The following is a 20,461-nucleotide window of genomic DNA, read 5'->3' as shown; positions in this document are numbered from 1 at the left end:
TGTTTGTTTTAATACAGTAATTGACTGATTCGATGTATTTGATAGTTAAAATGACTACAAATTCAGGTTTTCGTCACCACCGTCAGATGTGTCACCTCCGTCAGTTGAATAGTTTGATAATATTTCATTATGATATTTTATATTTGTTGAGGAATTGTTGGTCACATGTGAACGTGTAATCTGTCTGCTAACACGAGAATGTGTTTTGAAATGTTAAAAACATCTTGAATGCTGTTAGAGATAAAGCTGAAATTATATTACACAGTCCAAGCTAAAAAAAGCACATTTTGTTAAAAAAGAGAAAAGTTGGGAGGTTGTATCAAAGCATAGCTCAGTAGCTTAGTACATATAAGATACATAAATGTAGTTTTATTTATCTGAGTACAAGGTTTTATTTTTTCAATTTTGCACCCTGTTTTGTCCCACTTCTCAAGAATGACTGGATGATTATTTCAGGACTGGATCATGTGATTGACAACAACCATGGAAATCCTTCATTAATTCAATCCCTTGCATGTAGGCAACATATGTGAATAGAATAGTGTTAATCTGCTCAAATCTCTCAGCAGGCCTCAGGGGACTGTAAAAGCCAGCGGGCGGCTAAGGAACAGCCTACATTTTCTCAAAATAACTGAAGTCCAGGCTACATTTTCTGAATACTTAGATTCAAATCAGTTTAAATGGTTTGAATCCCTTGAAGTGTTTTGCTGTGTGGGCATGACCCTTTGATAGATATTACCATCTCTGCACGAACAAAACGAACATGGCCGTTACATGTTGGAGAAACTATTTCGTAATTTATTATAAGTATAGATTTATTATTACAGCCTGCAGTTTTAAAATAGTTTTCTAGGGAGTGCATACATTGTCATGTAAATAAGATGTAATACGCCAAATTCAGTCAGAATAATTATGAAAGTGGGCCTGGAGGACAATCTGACAAATTACTACTAAAGTCATTAGTGAAAATGTGCAGTGCTGGGAACAATAATATCCAGTTAGGCTAGTAAAATCTTGTTAGAGGGGTCACGTGCATTTTATTTACAATCAGAGGCAGTATGTTAAAATGTTTCTAGATTTTTGCAACACTTTACGTCTAATGTGGGATAGACTTGATTAATCACCTTATTCACAAGAATTCATGCAATATCACATTCAACTGTATAATTAATGAGCGTTTAGGACTACTTGTACATTATAACAGTTTACACTTTACATATTCGTCCACTGAGTAAAGCGATATCTAAATAGTCAAAGCGGCACTGCTCTCACGTCTATTTGACAGCACTGAAAGCTGTCCCTATTTTCTCCTGTCTTTAAATACATGAGATATGCTTTCAGAACGTGCCGAAACATAACATTATCAAGTAGATAATTCAGTCTTGTCTAATATAGTATACTACTGACCACACTAACGCATTATTCACGTAATAATTTCATAAGACCGTGGTAAAATTATCAGGCATATTTCTAAACATCCATAAACAGGTCTCAATAATAACAGCGGAAGTGGGGAATAAGTTAATGCTCGAGATTTGTGCTATATCTCATTTAAAAGGTACCGAAAAGGCGTTTATTACTTACAAAAAATTATTTCAGCGAAATGACTGCTTTGATAATAAAAGAAACGTCATTAGGCGAAGACTCGTTCATAATGCCGGAATAGCATGCTAGTTGGTCTGTTAGCATAGCAGCTCCAAAACAAACTGAATAACAAACGAAATAATTTTCAAATTACACAACAAACACAAATTCTTCTATTCATTCATGCACATGGTTAAGCTCAGCGGCGGTAGTTTTGTTTGTTAGTGCAGTTGCTTGACAGTATTGTTAAATATCAGTGTTTATAATGTTTTCTATGAGCTTTGTTATGCACAGCTGAACTCACTATTTTTATTTACTTTTCTTGAATAAACAAGTTCTATTTATTTTATACTGCGCAAATCCCACTAATTAGTTTAATCAAGGACATCGTAGCCCGTTCTGTGTTTATTTCTCCTTCTCTTAATTACTGTGATAGCATACATAAAGTTACACTTCTCTTAACGTTTTCCAAAACACGTTATTTAGGTTTTAAATGATAAAAGTATAATATAGATAGCGATATAAATATAATAAAAAATACTGTCCAAAATGAAGAGAAAGATTTTTATAGACACTTAGTGGAACTGGTTGAGGTTACTCTGTTAGGACATCAGTGTTGAGTGGAATTATTTTAAAGGGGTCATACGATGTTGCTAAAAATAACATTATTTTGTGTATTTGGTGTAATGAAATGTGTTTATGCGGTTTAAGGTTAAAAAAACACATTATTTTCCACATACTGTACATTATTGATTCTCCTCTATGCCCCGCCTTTTTGAAACGCGTCGATTTTTACAAAGCTCATCGGTCTGAAAAAGCGAGGTGTGCTGTGATTGGCCAGCTATCCAGTGCGTTGTGATTGGCCGAATACCTCCAAGCGTGTGACGGAAATGTTACGCCCCTTACATACTGTTGATGCCGTGTCCCGGCCGGAGTGACGAGACAAAAACAATAAAACCCATTACAAATGAGGCATTTGTATGACAAAGTGAGACTGTATAGATGGTGGATCTTGGATTCTTCAGAATGCAAAAGCACCTGCCCACTTTTTCAGTGGCCTTGGTTCTGGAACTATTAAGAATGCATTCATTAAGTCAAGTCCTCGTTTAAAAACAAATAAAATTCTAAACCATGAACCAAACCTGTTGGTGAATCACATCACAAACGTGAATAAAATAAAAATGATGGATAAATATAAAACTGCTGATGTTGATTATGTGTATATTTCATGTTTATTGCAAAATATGCATATCTATAGAAATGTTAAGTAGTTTGAGAGCCTAGGGAGATTGGCTCAATTATGTCATTCGCAGTGTTTCATGGGAGTGTGCGGATGTTCTTTTTTTTCAGTATTTATTTATTTTTTAAATTAATGGAAGGTTATTTTTTGCAGAATCATGGATGATGTAATTTTTCAACAGGAATATATGCTGACATAATAATAAAAAAAAAAAATTCCCCTATGGAGAAAATGAATGCCATTTACTTCCGGAACCCATCTGTTGCACTCTATATGGCTCTGGGGGCATGCCACCCCGGAAGAAAATGTTGTACATTTTAAAATTATCTGGTGCACTTTGAGAGTTCAAAATGAAGTGTCTCAGTTTACATTACGTTCATACTGGTGCTTTTAGGAAGTAAAGGAACAAACAGACGATGAACACTATTAACAGCAATTATTATATGATGCAATCAAACTTATAGCAATATTTGGTAGTTCTGTATGTTGTTTCAGGCTTAGCATCATCTGAGGTCCTCTGAGGGGTTGGCATCATCTCTTCTCAGGTGTTCTGGATCCAGACTGAAGCTTGTGTAAATCTTAGTTACCACGGGATGTCAATCCCCTGGCAAAAAAACAGTGAAACAAATAGAGACATAATTAGCGTAGCTGCTGTTCCAACCAAGCAAAATTGAGTTGTTTAACCCAAGCTAAAGAATAATAATGTGCATTTGATCAGATATAACTGCAGTACAAGATTATGAGATGCATTATTTGAATGCCTGGCCAAAGAGATGTGTCTTTAATCTAGATTTAAACCGAGAGAGTGTGTCTGAACCCCGAGCGTTATCAGGAAGGCTATTCCAGAGTTTGGGAGCCAAATGCGAAAAAGCATTTATAACAAGGTTATAATGGACAATGTATAGTTATGAAAGTATTAGGTAGTAGGTTGGGCAGGGGGGAACCAGTAATCTTCTCAGCAGTCCTGACTGTCTGTTGTAGTCTCTTGATGTCTGATTTGGTAGCTGAACCAAACCATAAAGTTATGGATGAACACAGGATGGACTCAACAATGGCCGAGTAGAACTGTTTTTACCAGCTCCTGTGGCAGGTTGAATTTCCTCAGTTAGCGAAGGAAGTACAACCTCTGCTGGGCCTTTTTAGCAATGGAGTCTATGTGAATGTCCTACTTCAGGTCCTGAGAGATGGTGGTGCCCAGGAACTTGAATGGCTCCACTGTTGTTACAGTGCTGTTCATGATGGTGAGTGGGAGGAGTGCAGGGGGGTTTCTCCTGAAGTCCACTATTATCTCCACTGTTTTGAGCGTGTTCAGCTCCAGGATGTTGTAAATGCACCAGACAGCCAGCTCTTTAACCTCCGGTCTGTAAGCAGACTCATCCATTGTGTATGAAGCCGATGATGATAGTATCATCTGCAAATTTCAGGAGCTTGACAGAGGGGTCTTTTGCAGTGCATTCGTTCGTATACAGGGAGAAGAGCAGTGGGGAGAGCACACATCCCTGAGGGGCGCCAGTGCTGATTGTGAGAGTCTTGGATGTGAGTTTATCCTGCCTCACTAGCTGCTGCCTGTCTGTCAGGAAGCTGGCGATCCACTGACAGATTGGGGTGGGCACGGAGAGCTGGGTCAGTTTGTCTGAGTGAAGGTCAGGCATGATGGTTTTGAAGGTCGAACTGAATTCTACAAACAAGATCCTTGCATAAGTCCCAGGTCTATCAAGATGTTGCAGACGTGAGAGTGACAGGTCTGTAGTCATTAAGTCCAGGTGATTTTGGTTTTTTTGGGGGGACTAGAATGATAGTGGAGCATTTGAAGCAGCAGGGAACTTCACACAGCTCCAGAGATCTGTTGAAGATCTGTGTAAAGATGGGGGCCAGTTGGTCAGCACAGGTTTTTAAACAGGCAGGTGAAACACTGTCTGGGCCTGAAGCTTTCTTAGTCTTCTGTTTTCTGAAGACCTGGTTCACATACCTTAAGCGCAGGTTGAATGGTTGGTGAGGGAGGGAAGGAGGGGAGTTGCAGGAGGGGTAGGTGAATGTGTGAAGTGCAGATCAGAGGTGGATGTGGGGTGTGAGACTGGGCTTTTCAAACCGGCAGTAAAACATATTCAGACCGTCAGCCAGTTATTGATTGTCCAAAGACTGCGGGGGTGGTGCCTTGTACTTGGTGATGTTCCTCAGACCAGTCCATACTGATGCCGGGTCGTTGGCTGAAAACAGTTTTTTCAGCTTTTCAGTGTAGCTTTTTTAGCCACTCCTTCGTTAGTCTGTTTCTGGCCTGGTTGTACAAGATTGTTTCCCCACTTCAGTAATCATCCTCTTGGCATGACAAAGCTGTTTGAGTTTCCCAGTAAACCATGGTTTTTCATTAGTTAATGATAGGAATGTCATGGCAGGAATCCACATATCTTCACAGAAACTGATATATGATGTTACAGTATCTGTGAGCTCATCCAGATTGGTGACTGCAGCCTCAAAAACACTCCAGTCAGTGCAGTCGAAGCAGGCTTGTAAATCCCGCTCTGCTTCATTAGTCCATCTTTTAACAGTCCTACAGGTTTAGCTGATTTCAGTTTCTGCCTGTAGGTTGGTATGAGATGAACTAGACTGTGATCAGAGAGCCCCAAAGCTGCCCGTGGGACAGAGTGATATGCATCCTTTATTGTGGTGTAACAGTGGTCCTGTATATTACTGTCTCTGGTGGGACATGTAACATGCTGTCTGTATTTTGGCAGTGAACGGGAAAGATTTGCTTTGTTAAAATCTCCAAGAATGATTAAAAGAGAGTCTGGGTACCTTTGCTCCATTTCAGTTATTTGTTCAGCCAGCTATTGCAGTGCTGTGCTCACACACACGTCTGGAGGAATGTACACATTTGCGAGAATGAAAGAGGAAAACTCCCGTGGCGAGTAGAAAGGTTTACAGTTTATGAAGAGTGCCTCTAAATTAGGACAGCATGTCTTTTTCAGCATTGTTACATCTGAACACCAACTTTCGTTGATGAAGAAACACAATCCACCACCTCTCGTTTTCGCTGTTAACTCCACGATGCGATCCGCTCTGAACAGCTGGAAGCCCGGCAGATGAAGCGCGCCTTCCGCTACGCCTATGTCATATGCTCGAACGCCTTGTCGTGAACGTGCCTGCTTGAGCGACCGGAAGCTGGAGATTAAAGCTAATAAATATTTAAAAATGTATATTTTTCTTACACTAACACGTCGTTTCACTTCAGAAGGCCTTTATTAGCACCCCCAAGCTGTGTAGAGTAGTTTTATGATGGATGGATGCAGTTTTTTAGGCTTCAAAAACAGGGGTACCATTCACTGCCATTATACAGCTTGGAAGAGCCAGGACAATTTAAAATATAACTGCGATTGTGTTCGTCTGAAAAAGGAATGTCGGATATACCTAGGATACCCTGAGGGTGAGTAAATCATGGGCTAATTTTCATTTTTGGGTGAACTATCCCTTTAAAGAACAAGACACACGAGGAAATCCTGTATATTTCAACCAATCCGATGACGACTTCTAAACTCCTGAAGGGTTTCCAATTTTGTGTGCCATATGAGTCAGACGTTCAGCCAACGGTCTGTGGGCGTGCCTTCTGAGGCTGAGACTAGGCTTCACTCAGCCATGTTTCAGTGAAGCACAATGCAGCAGAGTTTGAAAAGTCCTTGTTGATGGGGGTGAGGAGAAGAAGTTTTGATAAAAAGGCAACGGACATTTGCAAGATGAATACTTGGGAGCGCAGTTCGAAAGCTACGCTCGCGGAGCTTAACCAGCACCACAGCACCTCTGACTCCGAATGTCCAACAAAACATCTGAATAATCGAAAGACTGGAAAAATATTATCTGGGATGTGTTGCTTAATGTTAAGGAGTTTGTCTCTGCTAAAACTTATTGAAGAAGAATGACTAGTCTAAACAGTAAACACAGAACAACAAACAAAAACAGCAGAAAAATTGCGGAGCTTAAAATCAAATCAAAGCTTTATGTTAAAAACAACTACAGCACGGTGTCATGTGGTGAATGACTGTAATTTTCCATCCTTAGCTGAGCTTTACAGTTCAGGGCCTTTAAGATGATTGCAAATCCTTTTTATGATGTCTTAATTATTCAAATATATTCAATTATTAATTATACTATTTGTGAAATATTATTACAATTTATAAGAACTGTTTTCTTTTTTAATATATTTAAAAATGTAAGCTGAATGTTCAGCAGCCATTACTGTACATTATATTAGCCATTCTGTGTGACATAATCCTTAATAAATCACTCTAATATTTGGTGATATTATTCATTATTATTGGTGCTCATTTATTAATAATGGTTCTTATTATTAATGTTGAAAACTGTTTTTCTGCTTTTTGTGGAAACCATGATATATTTTTCAGGATTCTTTGATGAATAGATAGCTTGGAAAAAAATTATATAGAAATATTTTGTAACATTACAAATGTCTTTACTGTTACTTTTAATCAATTGAATGCATCCTTGCTAAATGATTTATTTATTGCTAATTTTCAGCTATTGAAGTGTCATTGAAAGGTTTTTTTCCCCCCTTTTCATTTTAGCTGCACATCACTAATGCCTGGTCCATGCTGTGACAGATTTAAACTTCACATTCCATATGCTGGAGAGACTCTCAAATGTAAGTAGTTGTTCTATGGGTATAAACAGATCAGAGATCACTCATGAATATATGAAAGTTGCTGATGTTTGATGATGGTGGTTTGCTAGTGATATGTTCCTGCAGCCTACAAAGTTCTTGTCGGACATGCTGAAATAGTGCTGATTTAATGTGTTGTGATGCATTATTGATTTATTACATTTTCAAACTGCAGTGTACAATATAAATCATCTTGTTGTTGTTTACTACAGTAAAACTGTAGAAAGGATTGAAATTATTTGTAAAATACTGTAGAAGGAAAGACATCTTGGTAGCTTTTATTTGGCTTCTGTTCAGAGAGTCTCTGTGTGTTTGTATTTTCTGACATGTTATCAACTTCAGATCTGGGATTTGTCATCAAAGTGCTAGTGATTGTTTAAAACCTTATTAAAGCTGAGGTGGCAAACTCATTAAACGTCAGTGATATTTTGTGTTTAATAAGCAGTTTATTTGTAATCCAGTCCAGTGAGTTCATGAGAATCATTTTTGTAATTTAACATCTTATTACTCATTCTTGCTAAGGCAAACATCACTTTATACTTAAATAGTTCACCCAAAAATGAAATTGGCTCGCCTGCATATCATTCCAAACTCATAACACTTTTGTGGAACATAAAAGAAGATATTTTGAAGAATGTTTCAACCATTTTGTCCATATTATTAAAGTTAGCAGGGACCAAAAGAAGTGTGAAATTAATCCATACACCCAGGGTTATTATCATTAACGAAAATTAAAACCATAAAAATAAATAAAATAAATATTAAGGTAATATTTCTCATATTCATTTAGTTTGTTGAAGTACTAAAACTAAAACTAAATAAATGTCAACAAAAAGCATGACAGCTCAACATGTGGGAGCTCAGTCCTAGAAGTTCATACCTTCTGTTTATTTGCTTTATTTTGTAATAGACTGTAATTGTTTAGTGCCTAGCCAGCCTTTATTTGAGGGAAATGTTTCACACAGAAACCTGAAGGCAAGTTTTGGTCCTCCTTTTCCCGTAAACCAACAGAACTACATTCTTTAAGAGGTTGTGCAATGCAGCCCATTACGCTATGAACTTTTTGCAAATGTTAGACCAATAAAAGCGTATTTCACAGATTCTTCAAGACTTCGTAATGGTGGTGCACTGAAGCACAATTCTTTCGATTTGGAAACAAGCTTCTGAGAAGGGCTTTTAGAGGTTTTGTCTGAAATGCTTTCAAGTACCACAGCTCAGTGATGTTTAATGAGGTTGCATAGTAATTATAACTCGGCAGTGATCTTAATTGGGAGTTCCTGTTATAGCTCTGAGTCATGAGACACTCAAACACTCAAGCAGTTTTTCACGGAGGCCACATATGAAACAAATTTCTTGGAGCTGGAATTGTCATGCAGTCTGACAGTGAGAAATCGAGGTTACTCAATGAGGCTTTCTTCCTTTTGGAGATGCATGGCTATCGACTTTATTTGTAATATTGTGTTGTAATTTGTATCTGTTCAGAAGAATTATAAGAAAAACTATGGATTGGTTAATGACGAAGTTTGGCTGTTGGTCATTTTGGGGGCATTGGTACATGCCTGAGGCAGTGCTTTTAGTTGTGCATTATCAGAGCGTAACAGTGTTACATTTTTGCATTAGTGGCCTTTACTGGAGGTCAGAGCTCAAGTGCAAATTGAAACTGAAAATCAAATTTACTACTAAAATGGAGGCATCGCTGAACGATGCACACATTCTTAACACTGTGTCACAATAAATCATAGTAATCAGTATTTGAATTACATCCGTATTCTCACGTTAAGTAACACATGCTCCACTGTTCAGGGAGTAGTCCATTAAACATTTTATTGGCAGTTTTTCCCATGAATTAAAATAATTGTCTTTTTTTTAGGTATTGTTCAGATATAAACAGGTTTGAATGATTTTCTTGGAAAGCTGATGCATTCACATGTCCAACTCTTCATAATATCTATTATTGTTAGAAACACATTAAACTTCTTCTGCATCTAAATAATCAAAAAAGATAGCAGAGTTGAGAGTTGGAACTGCTTCCTGGGTTTAATTTTACAACTGCCAGTGGCTGACAGCTGAAAAGTGACTCTAGACCTTTTCATAACTAATCGCCTTTGTTTTGCAGAGGCCTTGCCTAGGGATTCCAGACCTATGCAAATTATTAGAGAATCTTCCAGAAACTCTGCATCATATGATTTTTGATGGATCTGTTTTCTAAATGTTGCAGTTCGCCTGCTGTGGAGTTGTGTTGTATGTCCCAACATCAATGGAATTAATTTTCTCAATACATTTTTTTACGTAGAGCAGCTTACTTAGAGCTACTGTAGAGTCAGGAGAAACAGAGAGAAGAGGAAAAAAACAACGAAATATCTTAACATTTCTTAACTGTACACTGTAAAAAAAATCTGTGACATTTACGGTAAAATACCGGCAGCTGTGGTTGCCAGAACTTCACCGTTAAAAATATGGTAGCAACATTTTAGGGTTTACAGACTTAACTTAAATTCACAATAAAAAAACGTATTTCATTAACTGATGTAATGTTAATAAACCAGCATACTGAAGTACTAATATCTGTTTTGAACCATTGTAATACTGATAACCACCAAAAACAGGTGGTGATGAGAAAGTCACATGATGAATAAAAGCTCATCACAAACAGCTCTTCCTCAAGCCGAGAAGGGAAATACTAATATATATACAGTATATATATAGAAGGTGCACAGTGTCATTCACACAAACACTAAACACCATCATGGTAACACACGATACTGAAATAATTCAGTAAACATTAATTTAACAACATTAGATGTCAGATAAAACCCTAATGTACACAACCGATAAGAAAAAACTAAGAAGAAACAGTTATTTAAATGAAAAAACATAAAATATGAAGTGTCATGCAGGGAATTCTGGGAGTGTCAATTCACGGTTTTTCACTAAATTATACAATGACTTTTTCTTTTTCACTTCCCAAAACAAATGAATGTAATTAAATGTAATTACAGTAATGCATCGTATATAGTATGGAAAGTTACTGATAACCAATTAACAGGTTTTTACTGTAGCAATTTTACAGTCTTTTACTGTTAAAATCACAATAATTTTTTTACAGTGTAGCTTGCTCTCATTGCTAGGTGGTTCATTTTGTTGCTGTTCTTCCAGGAAAAATGCCGATTGTTTACTTGTGATACTAAAGCTCTGGCAGGAGTGCTGACTGTTGTTTGCATGCAAAGAGAGCACTCCAGTCACTAAACAACATCCTCCGATTTTCTGCTTCTCACAAGAGTTTGCAACAGTTGGTACAGGTATGGTATTTTTTGTGTAGTACCCATTTTGACTACCCTCAGGGTGTAAATGTGGGTAGTGTTGCGTTATTGCCCAACATTAAGTCCGTTGCTATCTCTTTTTAGGTATTTGGCAGCTTTTCCAAGATACCATCAGATGTGACAGATGTACGACAAACATCATCCAGGCGCTTTTCCCTTGTGCTCCATCTGTGGAAAATTACTGCCTTGTGTTTGTTTTGCTCTGTTTTTTTTTATCCATGGAAAAGACTGAGGAGCAGAAGTATGAAAAAAAAGAGAAAAAGAATGGCTGTATAAATAGAAATTATTTGAACATGCAATAGTCTAAAATCATGTCAAGTGAAGTTACCTTTATTTCTATAGCGCTTTGTACAATACAGATTGTGTCAAAGCAGCTTTTCAGTGTTAAACAAGAAAATCATGTGCTGATAATGCAAGAGTCATGTTTGATAGGAACATCGATGGGAGCTAAGCAAGCTACAAAAACAATGCTTGAAACAATGTCGCTTGAAACACGGATGTTGAGTTGTTAACTTATACAATACTTCAAAAGTGAATGGCTACTGAAGCTCCGAGAAGCACAAAAAAAGTACCAGAAGTAAAGATATCTTGTGCTTCACCACATCTTCTGTGGCTTACTGTGAGATTTTACATCATTATTAATAGCTTTAATAATCAATTTTGTTTTTCCACCTGTTTAAATCTGAGGTATTCATGACACTTGCAAGAACTTTTTGTGTATATCTTGAATGAGAGAAACATATGTTCAGTCCTTTACGGTGTTAAAAATCCTTGTCACTGTTGTGTTGTGAAATAGTTCTTAATAATGATAAAGAAATTAATAGCCTATGTACTTTGACACGGTCTGGTGAGGTATGTTTTTGTACCCATCTTTGTTCCCAGAAAGGTACCAAATCCTAGTAGCTTGTTTGTGTGCTTTCTAAGGGATTAATGGAACATGACAAATATTTTTTGAAGTATAGAATTTGTACCTTTTTACCTGTAGCATACAGGTAAAGCCCATCATAATGATGTCCAACAATATTTATATCGGAACATTATACCCATGATTGAAAATGTAGCTTATTCAGTGGCTTGCTAATGTCCATTAGTACTATAATGCCCTTTGAGAGTTGGTGTTGCTACAAGAGCCATTATGCCGTGGAAACAAAATAGTCTTTGATACTGACATTAGTTGTTCGGTCTAATAAGATTATGCATCGATAAACAACCATGCTACCATTATTTTTTATGTAAAGAGCTTACATGGAAAGTATACAGTGTGTGAATATCACGTAGGCATCTAAAGTGCATATCTTCTTGACACAGTGAGATTTGCTTTTTACATGGTGGAATTCTACAGTGCTGCTTCATAAAGAGTTTACAAATGTGATTTGGCTTGAACTGGATGTAAATCAATGAAGTATGTCATTTATTAAGGAATTATCATCGTGATTAACCCTTTCTTCTTACAGGGGACATTATCTTCAATGCCATAGACCCAGAACTGCCCCCTGACTTTATCTTCGGAGAGGATGCTGACTTCCTTCCTGAACCATCAGAACTCGCGGTGCGTATTAAGATTATAATTATATGACGTCATTACCCTGCTTTCTAAATATAGAGAATTGTATATAAATATAATGTTACAGAACAGTAGCTTAGTAGACTAACTGTACAAATACTGTAGTTATAAATATTGGTAAGAAGACAGGAATGTACAAAAAGAGTCTTTTTTTTTTACAACATTAAAGCAACACCCATGCAAGATGATGCATTCAGTTTAGATCTTCTCTGTAGAGAGAGACCATATTTAACCAAATCTGACAAATAAAAGTAGTCTTGTTTTAGTGAAGTGTCTATGCTTGCTTTAGGGTCACTCTTACCCCCACAAAATTGTTCTCAAATCTCCAGTGAACCAAATATGTGGTAGCTGCAGGCTACACCTGGTTGTTCTGAAATGCACACAACAAGGCAGAACAATGGCTCTGTTATGATTGAATATCTTTGAAGTAGCAGTGCAACAGAGCTTTCAGCTGTTTTGACTTCCTTTAGTGCGGTTAGTTAAATCAGATAGCTGGTATTGATATGCGTGGTCGACTCAGCAGCCAGATTTGACCTGTGGGGCTTCCAGCGTTTTCAAGAGAGAGTGTTGGTGAATTACATAAGCGTTGCGTCTGCGCTTAAAAGTGTCCTCCTTCTGGTGCCGATTTTAGGATTGCACAATTAGCAACAGAGGCAGTACTGCTGCGGAACATCCTCAAAAACAAGCATCCAATAGAAAACTCGCCTTTTTTTTTTTGAGGAATGTTGGTTTATTTTTTGTTAGGGGGTTAGGAATTTCATTTTTGGCATAAAAGAGCCACTGTGTTTCTCTACACAAACAGTGTACTGCATGCATAGCATCTGTGTATTCTGTATGGGGTTAGATTTGTTTAATTTCCAAATAAATCAATTGCGATCCTCAAATAAATGTGGAGAGTTTCATAAAATAAATAAATTAAATTACATTTTCAAAGAAAACATTACCAATTTATTTTGGTTGTAGCTAGAACGTGCTGCGATTGTTGTTATCTGACTGGCTTGAGTAGACGGTGGGTGAAGCCCAGCTGTCTTGACGCTAGAAATGTTTAAAAATCCACAAAAGCATTTGAGTGATTCATAAATGCACAGGAAGTGATCCACAAATGTTCAGATGCGATCAGGGTTATTATAGTTAACTATAGTTATAGTAACTATTATAACCATTAAAAAAACTATTTAGACTAATAAAAATGAAAAACAACAAAATTGCTAAACGGAAAATACCAAAATAAAAACGATATATATATATGTATATATTATATATATTTATTTTTTTATGTTTTCCAAGTCAGTGTAATCACCATTCTATATTAATGCGCTAATTGATGCACGCAAACACACACATCACTCGCACACACACAGAGAGAGAGAGGTCGGAGATCTCAGATCGCACTGCACAGTGCACACACAGAAACTTGTCAATGCTGCCCCACGACTGTAATGAATAAAATAGCATAGATTCTGGATCGCTACATTATATTCCTCAGCAACGAGGTGGTAAAATCGCTGTTTTTGAAGTAACTAAACACAGCTTTATTGTTTGTAGAGAGAGATGCACAGATGCAGATAACACACACACACAACTGTCATCTCTCTCTCTTTCACTCTCTCTCTTGATCGATAATTAATTCAAATAAATGCTCTAATTAATTCAAATAAATGTGGTCTTACCGTACTATTATCTCTGTATCTGATTTGAAGCGGGCAGAATGCTAGAGCTAACGAGCTGTAACTGATTAAAAAAAACATAATTTTTACCCTTTCGGTCAAATAGTGCACTGCAAACATAATTAACAGCTTTAATTTGTCAATGCTGGCAAATGACCATGGTATAAGCGGGATAATGCATGGCTAGCTGTGCATTAAATTATTTTAATCTCCGCAGAGGCAACCATCCTCCGCTTCGCGTCGGGTCGTTCTTGGCCTCCACATCGTGCATTAAAAAATCGTTTAATGCACAGCTAGCCATGCATTATCCCTTACATATACAGCATCTCTTTCTGATTCTCGAATCTGATTGGCTGAGAGCCTTTTCCAGGAGTGCGATATTCTAGTGATAACGGAACTCCAGCCGTTTCATCGTTTGTATCACTCCACTTGCAGTATTTCTCACAGCGAGTGTCACGGTGGACGCTCAAATCCACTATAATTTTATAAATAATACTGTTTTGTGTCACAAAATGTAGTTTTAAGAGTTTTTAGGTGACAATGTACTTTAATGTACTGTATGAACCTTACCTCGGACAGATCTTCAGGAATTTGCCGCTGTCTCTGATGTCTCTATAGTGGTTAAACATGAAATATAATTTGTTTTGGGTAAATGTAATGGGCAGTCTGTAGTCTTATTAATCTATTATTTGTTACAGAGCAAATACTGTAGTTTGTATATATGTGTGATTTTATTTTCATTGATCTCTCTACTTTTGTTTGTGGATCATAATAAATTATTTGGAAATATGCAACAAATTTAACCCATGGTTACATAGTTGTGTGTCAGATCTTCGTGAGTTTATGAAGAGTTAGTGGTCAGAGACATAGTCTTAACAGACTGTTTCAAGTGCACTTGAGAAGTTTCACACATCCACAGCATTCTCGATATGTTGTTCTGCCTCTCAAATCATGCATTGTTAAACGCTCTCTTTCCAAATTGGTGACATCAAATCTGTTAGTAACAATCCATAGTTCAAACTCCATAAGAAACCAGTCATGAGCCATTTCCTTGTTTCCTTGATCATTGTTTTTTATTATATCCCTATTATAAAAATGAATGTTCTGTAATCGCATTGTTTGAAAATCACAACAACAAATTCCACTGACCATTGTCATATTGCAGTAAATTCTATTCTATTCTATTCATAGGCGAAATTTACTGGCATCTCAAAGGGGCCCGACAGATTCCTCTCATGATGTGTTAAATTATGAGAATTCATCATATGGGTTTGTTCCTCAGAGATGATGTTTGCAAGGGAGACAGAGTTTGTGCAAGACATGGTCTAGATTCGTATGGACTCTGTTGTTGAGACTCCTCATACACTGATTGCTTAAAGCTGTCCTCCAGGCTATTTTTAAGGAGGAACGGAATGAAAAAATCCCCTGCTTATGTCAGAGTCTGTGAGACGGTGACTATTGCTCATGAAACATGAGGTGGGAAGCACCTCTGTGCTGCCAAGTCTGCACTCTGCCTATGTGTTTGCTTTGTGTTTTAGCTTCTTCGTTATGGCGTGTATGTGTGTGCAGCCATTCGGTTTCTTTTCCAGGGATATTTTCTTACGCTGGTTTGTCCTTCATCCTGTTTATTCTGCACTAAGCACATCTTTTTTAATGTGTAACCAAACATGAATGATCCAAAATGCCTGAGTATATTAATATGCCACATCATAGGCAAACATAATGTCTAAAAACAGGTGTTAATTAGTTGTATATGTTCTTATTCTGACTTGTTCATCTTATTTGCTTTCATCCTTCCCAGATGGTTCTCCTGGTTTAATTCGTCTGTCAGTGCGTCCCATGCAAACTGATAATTTTCACATTGGCATGTGAGAGACTCAAGATCAACAATGACGTCTTGCATCCTGATCTTTCACACGTCAATATGCAGCTCTGTTCCAAAACCTAGCAAGCTGCCTCTGTCTACTGACTATATACAGTAGACCTATTCCTCAAAGGCAGAATCGTATGTGTTATAGAATCAAGTAAATGATTTTGAAGACTGCACATAGTCAGCAACTCAGAAGAGCATAGGTGATGTACAGTAACTCATTTGGCACCATACGTAGAGTTGTTCCAAATAAATTTTATTCACAATCACAATCACATGACCCAGGGTTGCGAGTCCTCTCAATTTGCTGTAAATGAAGTTCATGTATAAATGTAAATGCAATTTAAAAATAATTAAGTTGTTTTGTTTAGTTGTGATACATTTGAATATTTGTGAGGGGGAAAAAAGTAGTTTAAATAGGTTTTGTAAGTAGGGAAGTTAACATCTTACTAAGCTAACAACAAAGATATCTGACTGTTATGTTTAATGATTCTAATTTTCACATCACCAGCGTTCAGATGCTGGACAAAGGCTTGTTTTCCAGCTACATGGAATATTGCAGAGATTTCACACTGCTTTGAGGAATTTCTGATGTCTTAGCAAAACTTGGGGTTGTTTACAGTCTGTCACAAGTATTATTAGCTGCTGACCACCAATTTGTTTCCATGGGTCGAATGGTGGGTTTACGTGAACAGCTAACACCAGAAGATTTACTACGGTGTGAAAAAAAAAAAATGTTAGAAGAGTGTTCTCATCATTGGTATTTTTAAAGTCGATTAATGTAGGTTCTTTTTACTCTTTTTACTTTTTAAATTATGTTTTAATTTATGTAGTTCTGTTGTGCAGCATCTTATTTGGCAAGTAATAAACATGCAATGTTTTATTGTAAATTAATTGTTATATTTTCATTTGATAACATTTTTAAAGCTTGATTAAATTGTTAAAGTTTTATTAACTCATTTCATTAGACATTATTTTTGATGATATCCATAAAAAAAAAAAAAAATGAGAAACAGAATTTAGGAGAAAATAAAATGGATTTCACTTGGCCCTAAATTACAAAGTATCTTATTCTGTGGAGTTCAATTGTGAACAAACAATTTATGTATTCAGACAAGTTGTGTCTGTACTCTATATGACTTGTGCTATATAAGTGTTCTGAAGCCAATTGCTAGTTTGTGTGATACACAGACCAAAACTGGTATTTGTTTGTGTACATTAAAAGTATGGTGCATAAAGACATGGCATCATTGTTATGTTAAAAGATACACAAGGACAAGTGGCATTTGATATTCATATTTAGCCAACTATGAAGAAAAAAAAAAACATTTGCAATGCAATACACCATAAAGAGTAGAGATGTCCTAATGCTTCTTTGTAATTTGTTCTTAGTATTGGCGTTGTAATTTAATATCCTCAAGTACAGGCACACATTATTATAACATTATGACTAGGCAGAGATTGTGTTGCTACCACAGAGATCACAAGTTTGATTTGGCTTGCTGTGAAAGCACTGCACGAAGCAGAATATGACTCAGATAGCTCCAAACAGCAGCGCTGTAGCAATTTCATTCAGATACTTTTCATTCAAATAGCAGTGAGCACCTGAGAAGCTCCAGCCTTGGCACTTTCATGGATGAAGGTCAAAGAGTGCACTATGGTGCAGACAATGTAATATCTATGCCATATACCATTTTAGAAAGTACAAAGAGTAAAAAATTTATGTGAGAAATTGTATCATTCAGCAGGATGGCTATAGGAAAGGATGTCTTGGAAAGAGGCAATTACTGTCTTACATTTTCATTTACATTATACATGCCATAATGCATTTGGCAAATGCTTTTATCAATGCTGTATTCAATGCTGTTAGATTTTATCCATGATATGAAATTTTGGTCTTAACCCATTCAAATAGACAGGAGGACATACAGTACATGACTGAAGTAGCTCCCCAACATTGACCACTGAGTGGGCATTAATTGTGTGAAAACTTAAAAAAACATATGCATAAAAACAAGGTTTTTACAGGTTTTTACAGTCCATTATTAGCTGGAGAACCATAACGATTCATTGTCAGAGTAGCCACAGCCAATCCTGTAGACTAATGTAACGTTGGCCCAAAGTGATTCAGCATGCTGTGAAGAGGGCCAAAAATGATACTTTATTTCAGCCTTACTTAATTCCTATAACCAGGCCATTCACTTGCACAACTTGGCGGAAAATGTATGATTAAGTGGCGGTGCTTCCCAGAATGTACCGCTGGGATCAGGAAGCCAGACCTCAATTAGCAACTAAGGAAAGACACTACAGGCAAAAACATTATTTTATTGCACTTTATTTATTTGCTTCTGTAGATTTTAATTGCAATACAATTACAATCCGAAGACTGTTTTCTCAAAATTAGTTATTTGTCATGCGCTGTGCTAGAAATCTCCACTTCAGTAGCCCTTACACACCAAACCTTTTAAATCTGAAAACATGATGAAAATTTTTTTTTTTCTGCCTGTTGACAGTATTTTCTGATTTATGGAGTGGTAAAAAGAGATATCTGTATTCCCCTCTGTAAGAACTCTAATGTGCCAACAAAATGAAACATGATTTCTGTTCTTGAAATGTAAGCAAATTAGTGCATATTTAATTAGAAAATTCCTCTTTTGCGTAATTAATAGGGGTGGGCATTATGTCTGTTATTATGTCTCATGAAGAGCAGAATAAGAGTGAATGTGAAGCACAGTTCCGTTTGTTTAAATATGAGTAAGGGATGCCTGTCTGCTACATGCCTCTGTTTAGTGTCTCTAATAAACCTCTGTCAAACACTAACACTGCTGAAGCAGCACACTACAGAGCTTCACTACTTTTTATTTTAATTAGTGGCTTTTCGGGCCATTGAGGAAAGAGCAGCTAATTGTGGCGAGGTGGCTGAGACAGTGGTCTAAGCTCTGGGATGGAACATCTGACGTGATCTCATGGGAGATCAAAGCAAGCTCAGTTTAAGTTTCACCGGGCTTCGGAGAATCGAGGCTGCAGTCTAGACAGCAAACATCTCAGCCTGTGGTGATGTCTTGTTTAGGCTTATATTAATGATTCATGCAACGCATAATCCTGCTATATTCCACGTTTTTGTGTGGCCTTTTTTCGACCGCAGTGCAATCCACACTTTATTAAAGTGTTTCACGTTTAGAAGGCATTGTAACTTAATATCATAGAGTGACTATTGAATTATCCATGATGGGTTATTCAGGACGGAGTGGTGTATGGTCAAAAGAATAACACCAAATTACTGAACAAGTGAAGCCATCAAGTCAAAATATACAAAATATATTTTTCATTGTACAAGTACTTTTAAACTATAATCATCATATAGGCATTGGGAAATGTGTCATTCATTTCATGCATACTTATATTGAGTGTAATTATTCTGGGATATATTTTACACTTTTGACTTCCACTTAGAATTAGGTCTATGGCTATGTTTACACCACAGTGGAATGTGGCCAAAATCAGATTGATTGATTGATTGATTGATTGATTGATTGATTGATTTTTTGAATGACAGTCAGAACAGTTACAATCACTTCTGATCTTGGCCACTGTCAGATCAGAATTCATGCAATATTTTATTTTTTTTATTTTATTTCATTATCATTTTATTATTTTGTTGTTTACATCTTTATAACTCAACATTTGTTTATAATAATAAATATATTGTGTTAGCCTTAAGAAAAATTGCTTTTGTTTAAATGGAAAATCTAATGTAACAGATGGACAAATCAGACACATTATTATTTGTTATATTATCGTTGAGCCGTTTTGGCGGAAGTGACGAACTGCAAGCTTTGAATGCTTATCCTAAATGCGAATTTTGTCACTGTTTTGGAGCACACTGCCTTATAGATAACCTTAAGACTTAACATATTGATACTAACACACAAAAAACTTTAACGTCTTCACTTACGTCTGTGCTCGTGCTGGGGCTGGTGTTGTTTGGATGCTGATTTTGGAAAGTTTTTGCTGGGATGGGCATTTAAAAAAATCTGAAATTCTCTTTTGCGCCATTATCTCCTTGTATTAAAGTTAATCTTGTTCGCATTCTGTATAGTTCATGTCTGAAACCACGCGCCAGCGTCACGTGTTCCATGAGGATTAGGCTAATCATCCCATATAGAAAACATCACAAGTAAAATTAATCATGTTTATAAAGATAAATATTTATTATAGCCCACTTACAATTTACATTTCAGAGATCATTACAAATAAATTATTAAATGCTAAAACTGAATAAATTTAAATGATCAAACTTGGCGTTGCATTTGCAACCATGTGAAAACAGGGGGTGCTGCAGCCCCCTCAGCACCCCTACTTCCCGCGTCCCTGCCCTCTCCCTTTTTCTGGATACATAATTTCCCATCAATCCCCATGGAGGGATATTTCATTGGTCTCCCGGAATTGCCTTCAAGTTTTTCTAGGCCTGCTTCTGGCAATCACACCGGCAGTTCTGTTTTTTACGAGTCACTTGGCATTATGGGAAGGATGAAGCATTGACAATA

At 36.8% G+C, this 20,461-nt stretch overlaps 1 protein-coding gene across 1 annotated transcript in view; it reads left to right on the top strand.

Annotated features, from left to right (window-relative positions):
- The first annotated feature begins 1,485 nt into the window (after positions 1–1,485).
- LOC107697534 (BRCA1-A complex subunit BRE-like) overlaps positions 1,486–20,461 on the top strand; it is a 91,235-nt gene continuing 72,259 nt past the window's right edge. The window contains exons 1-3 of the mRNA XM_016498333.1: positions 1,486–1,558; positions 7,399–7,475; positions 12,268–12,362. Coding sequence (XP_016353819.1) covers positions 7,412–7,475; positions 12,268–12,362 — 159 coding nt within the window. The 5' untranslated portion in view covers positions 1,486–1,558; positions 7,399–7,411. The remainder of the gene's footprint in view (positions 1,559–7,398; positions 7,476–12,267; positions 12,363–20,461) is intronic.

The sequence above is a fragment of the Sinocyclocheilus anshuiensis genome, unplaced genomic scaffold, assembly GCF_001515605.1.
Source record: "Sinocyclocheilus anshuiensis isolate Anshui unplaced genomic scaffold, SAMN03320099.WGS_v1.1 scaffold1534, whole genome shotgun sequence".
Classification (NCBI taxonomy): Eukaryota; Metazoa; Chordata; class Actinopteri; order Cypriniformes; family Cyprinidae; genus Sinocyclocheilus; species Sinocyclocheilus anshuiensis.
This window is presented reverse-complemented; position numbering and strand designations above follow the sequence as displayed.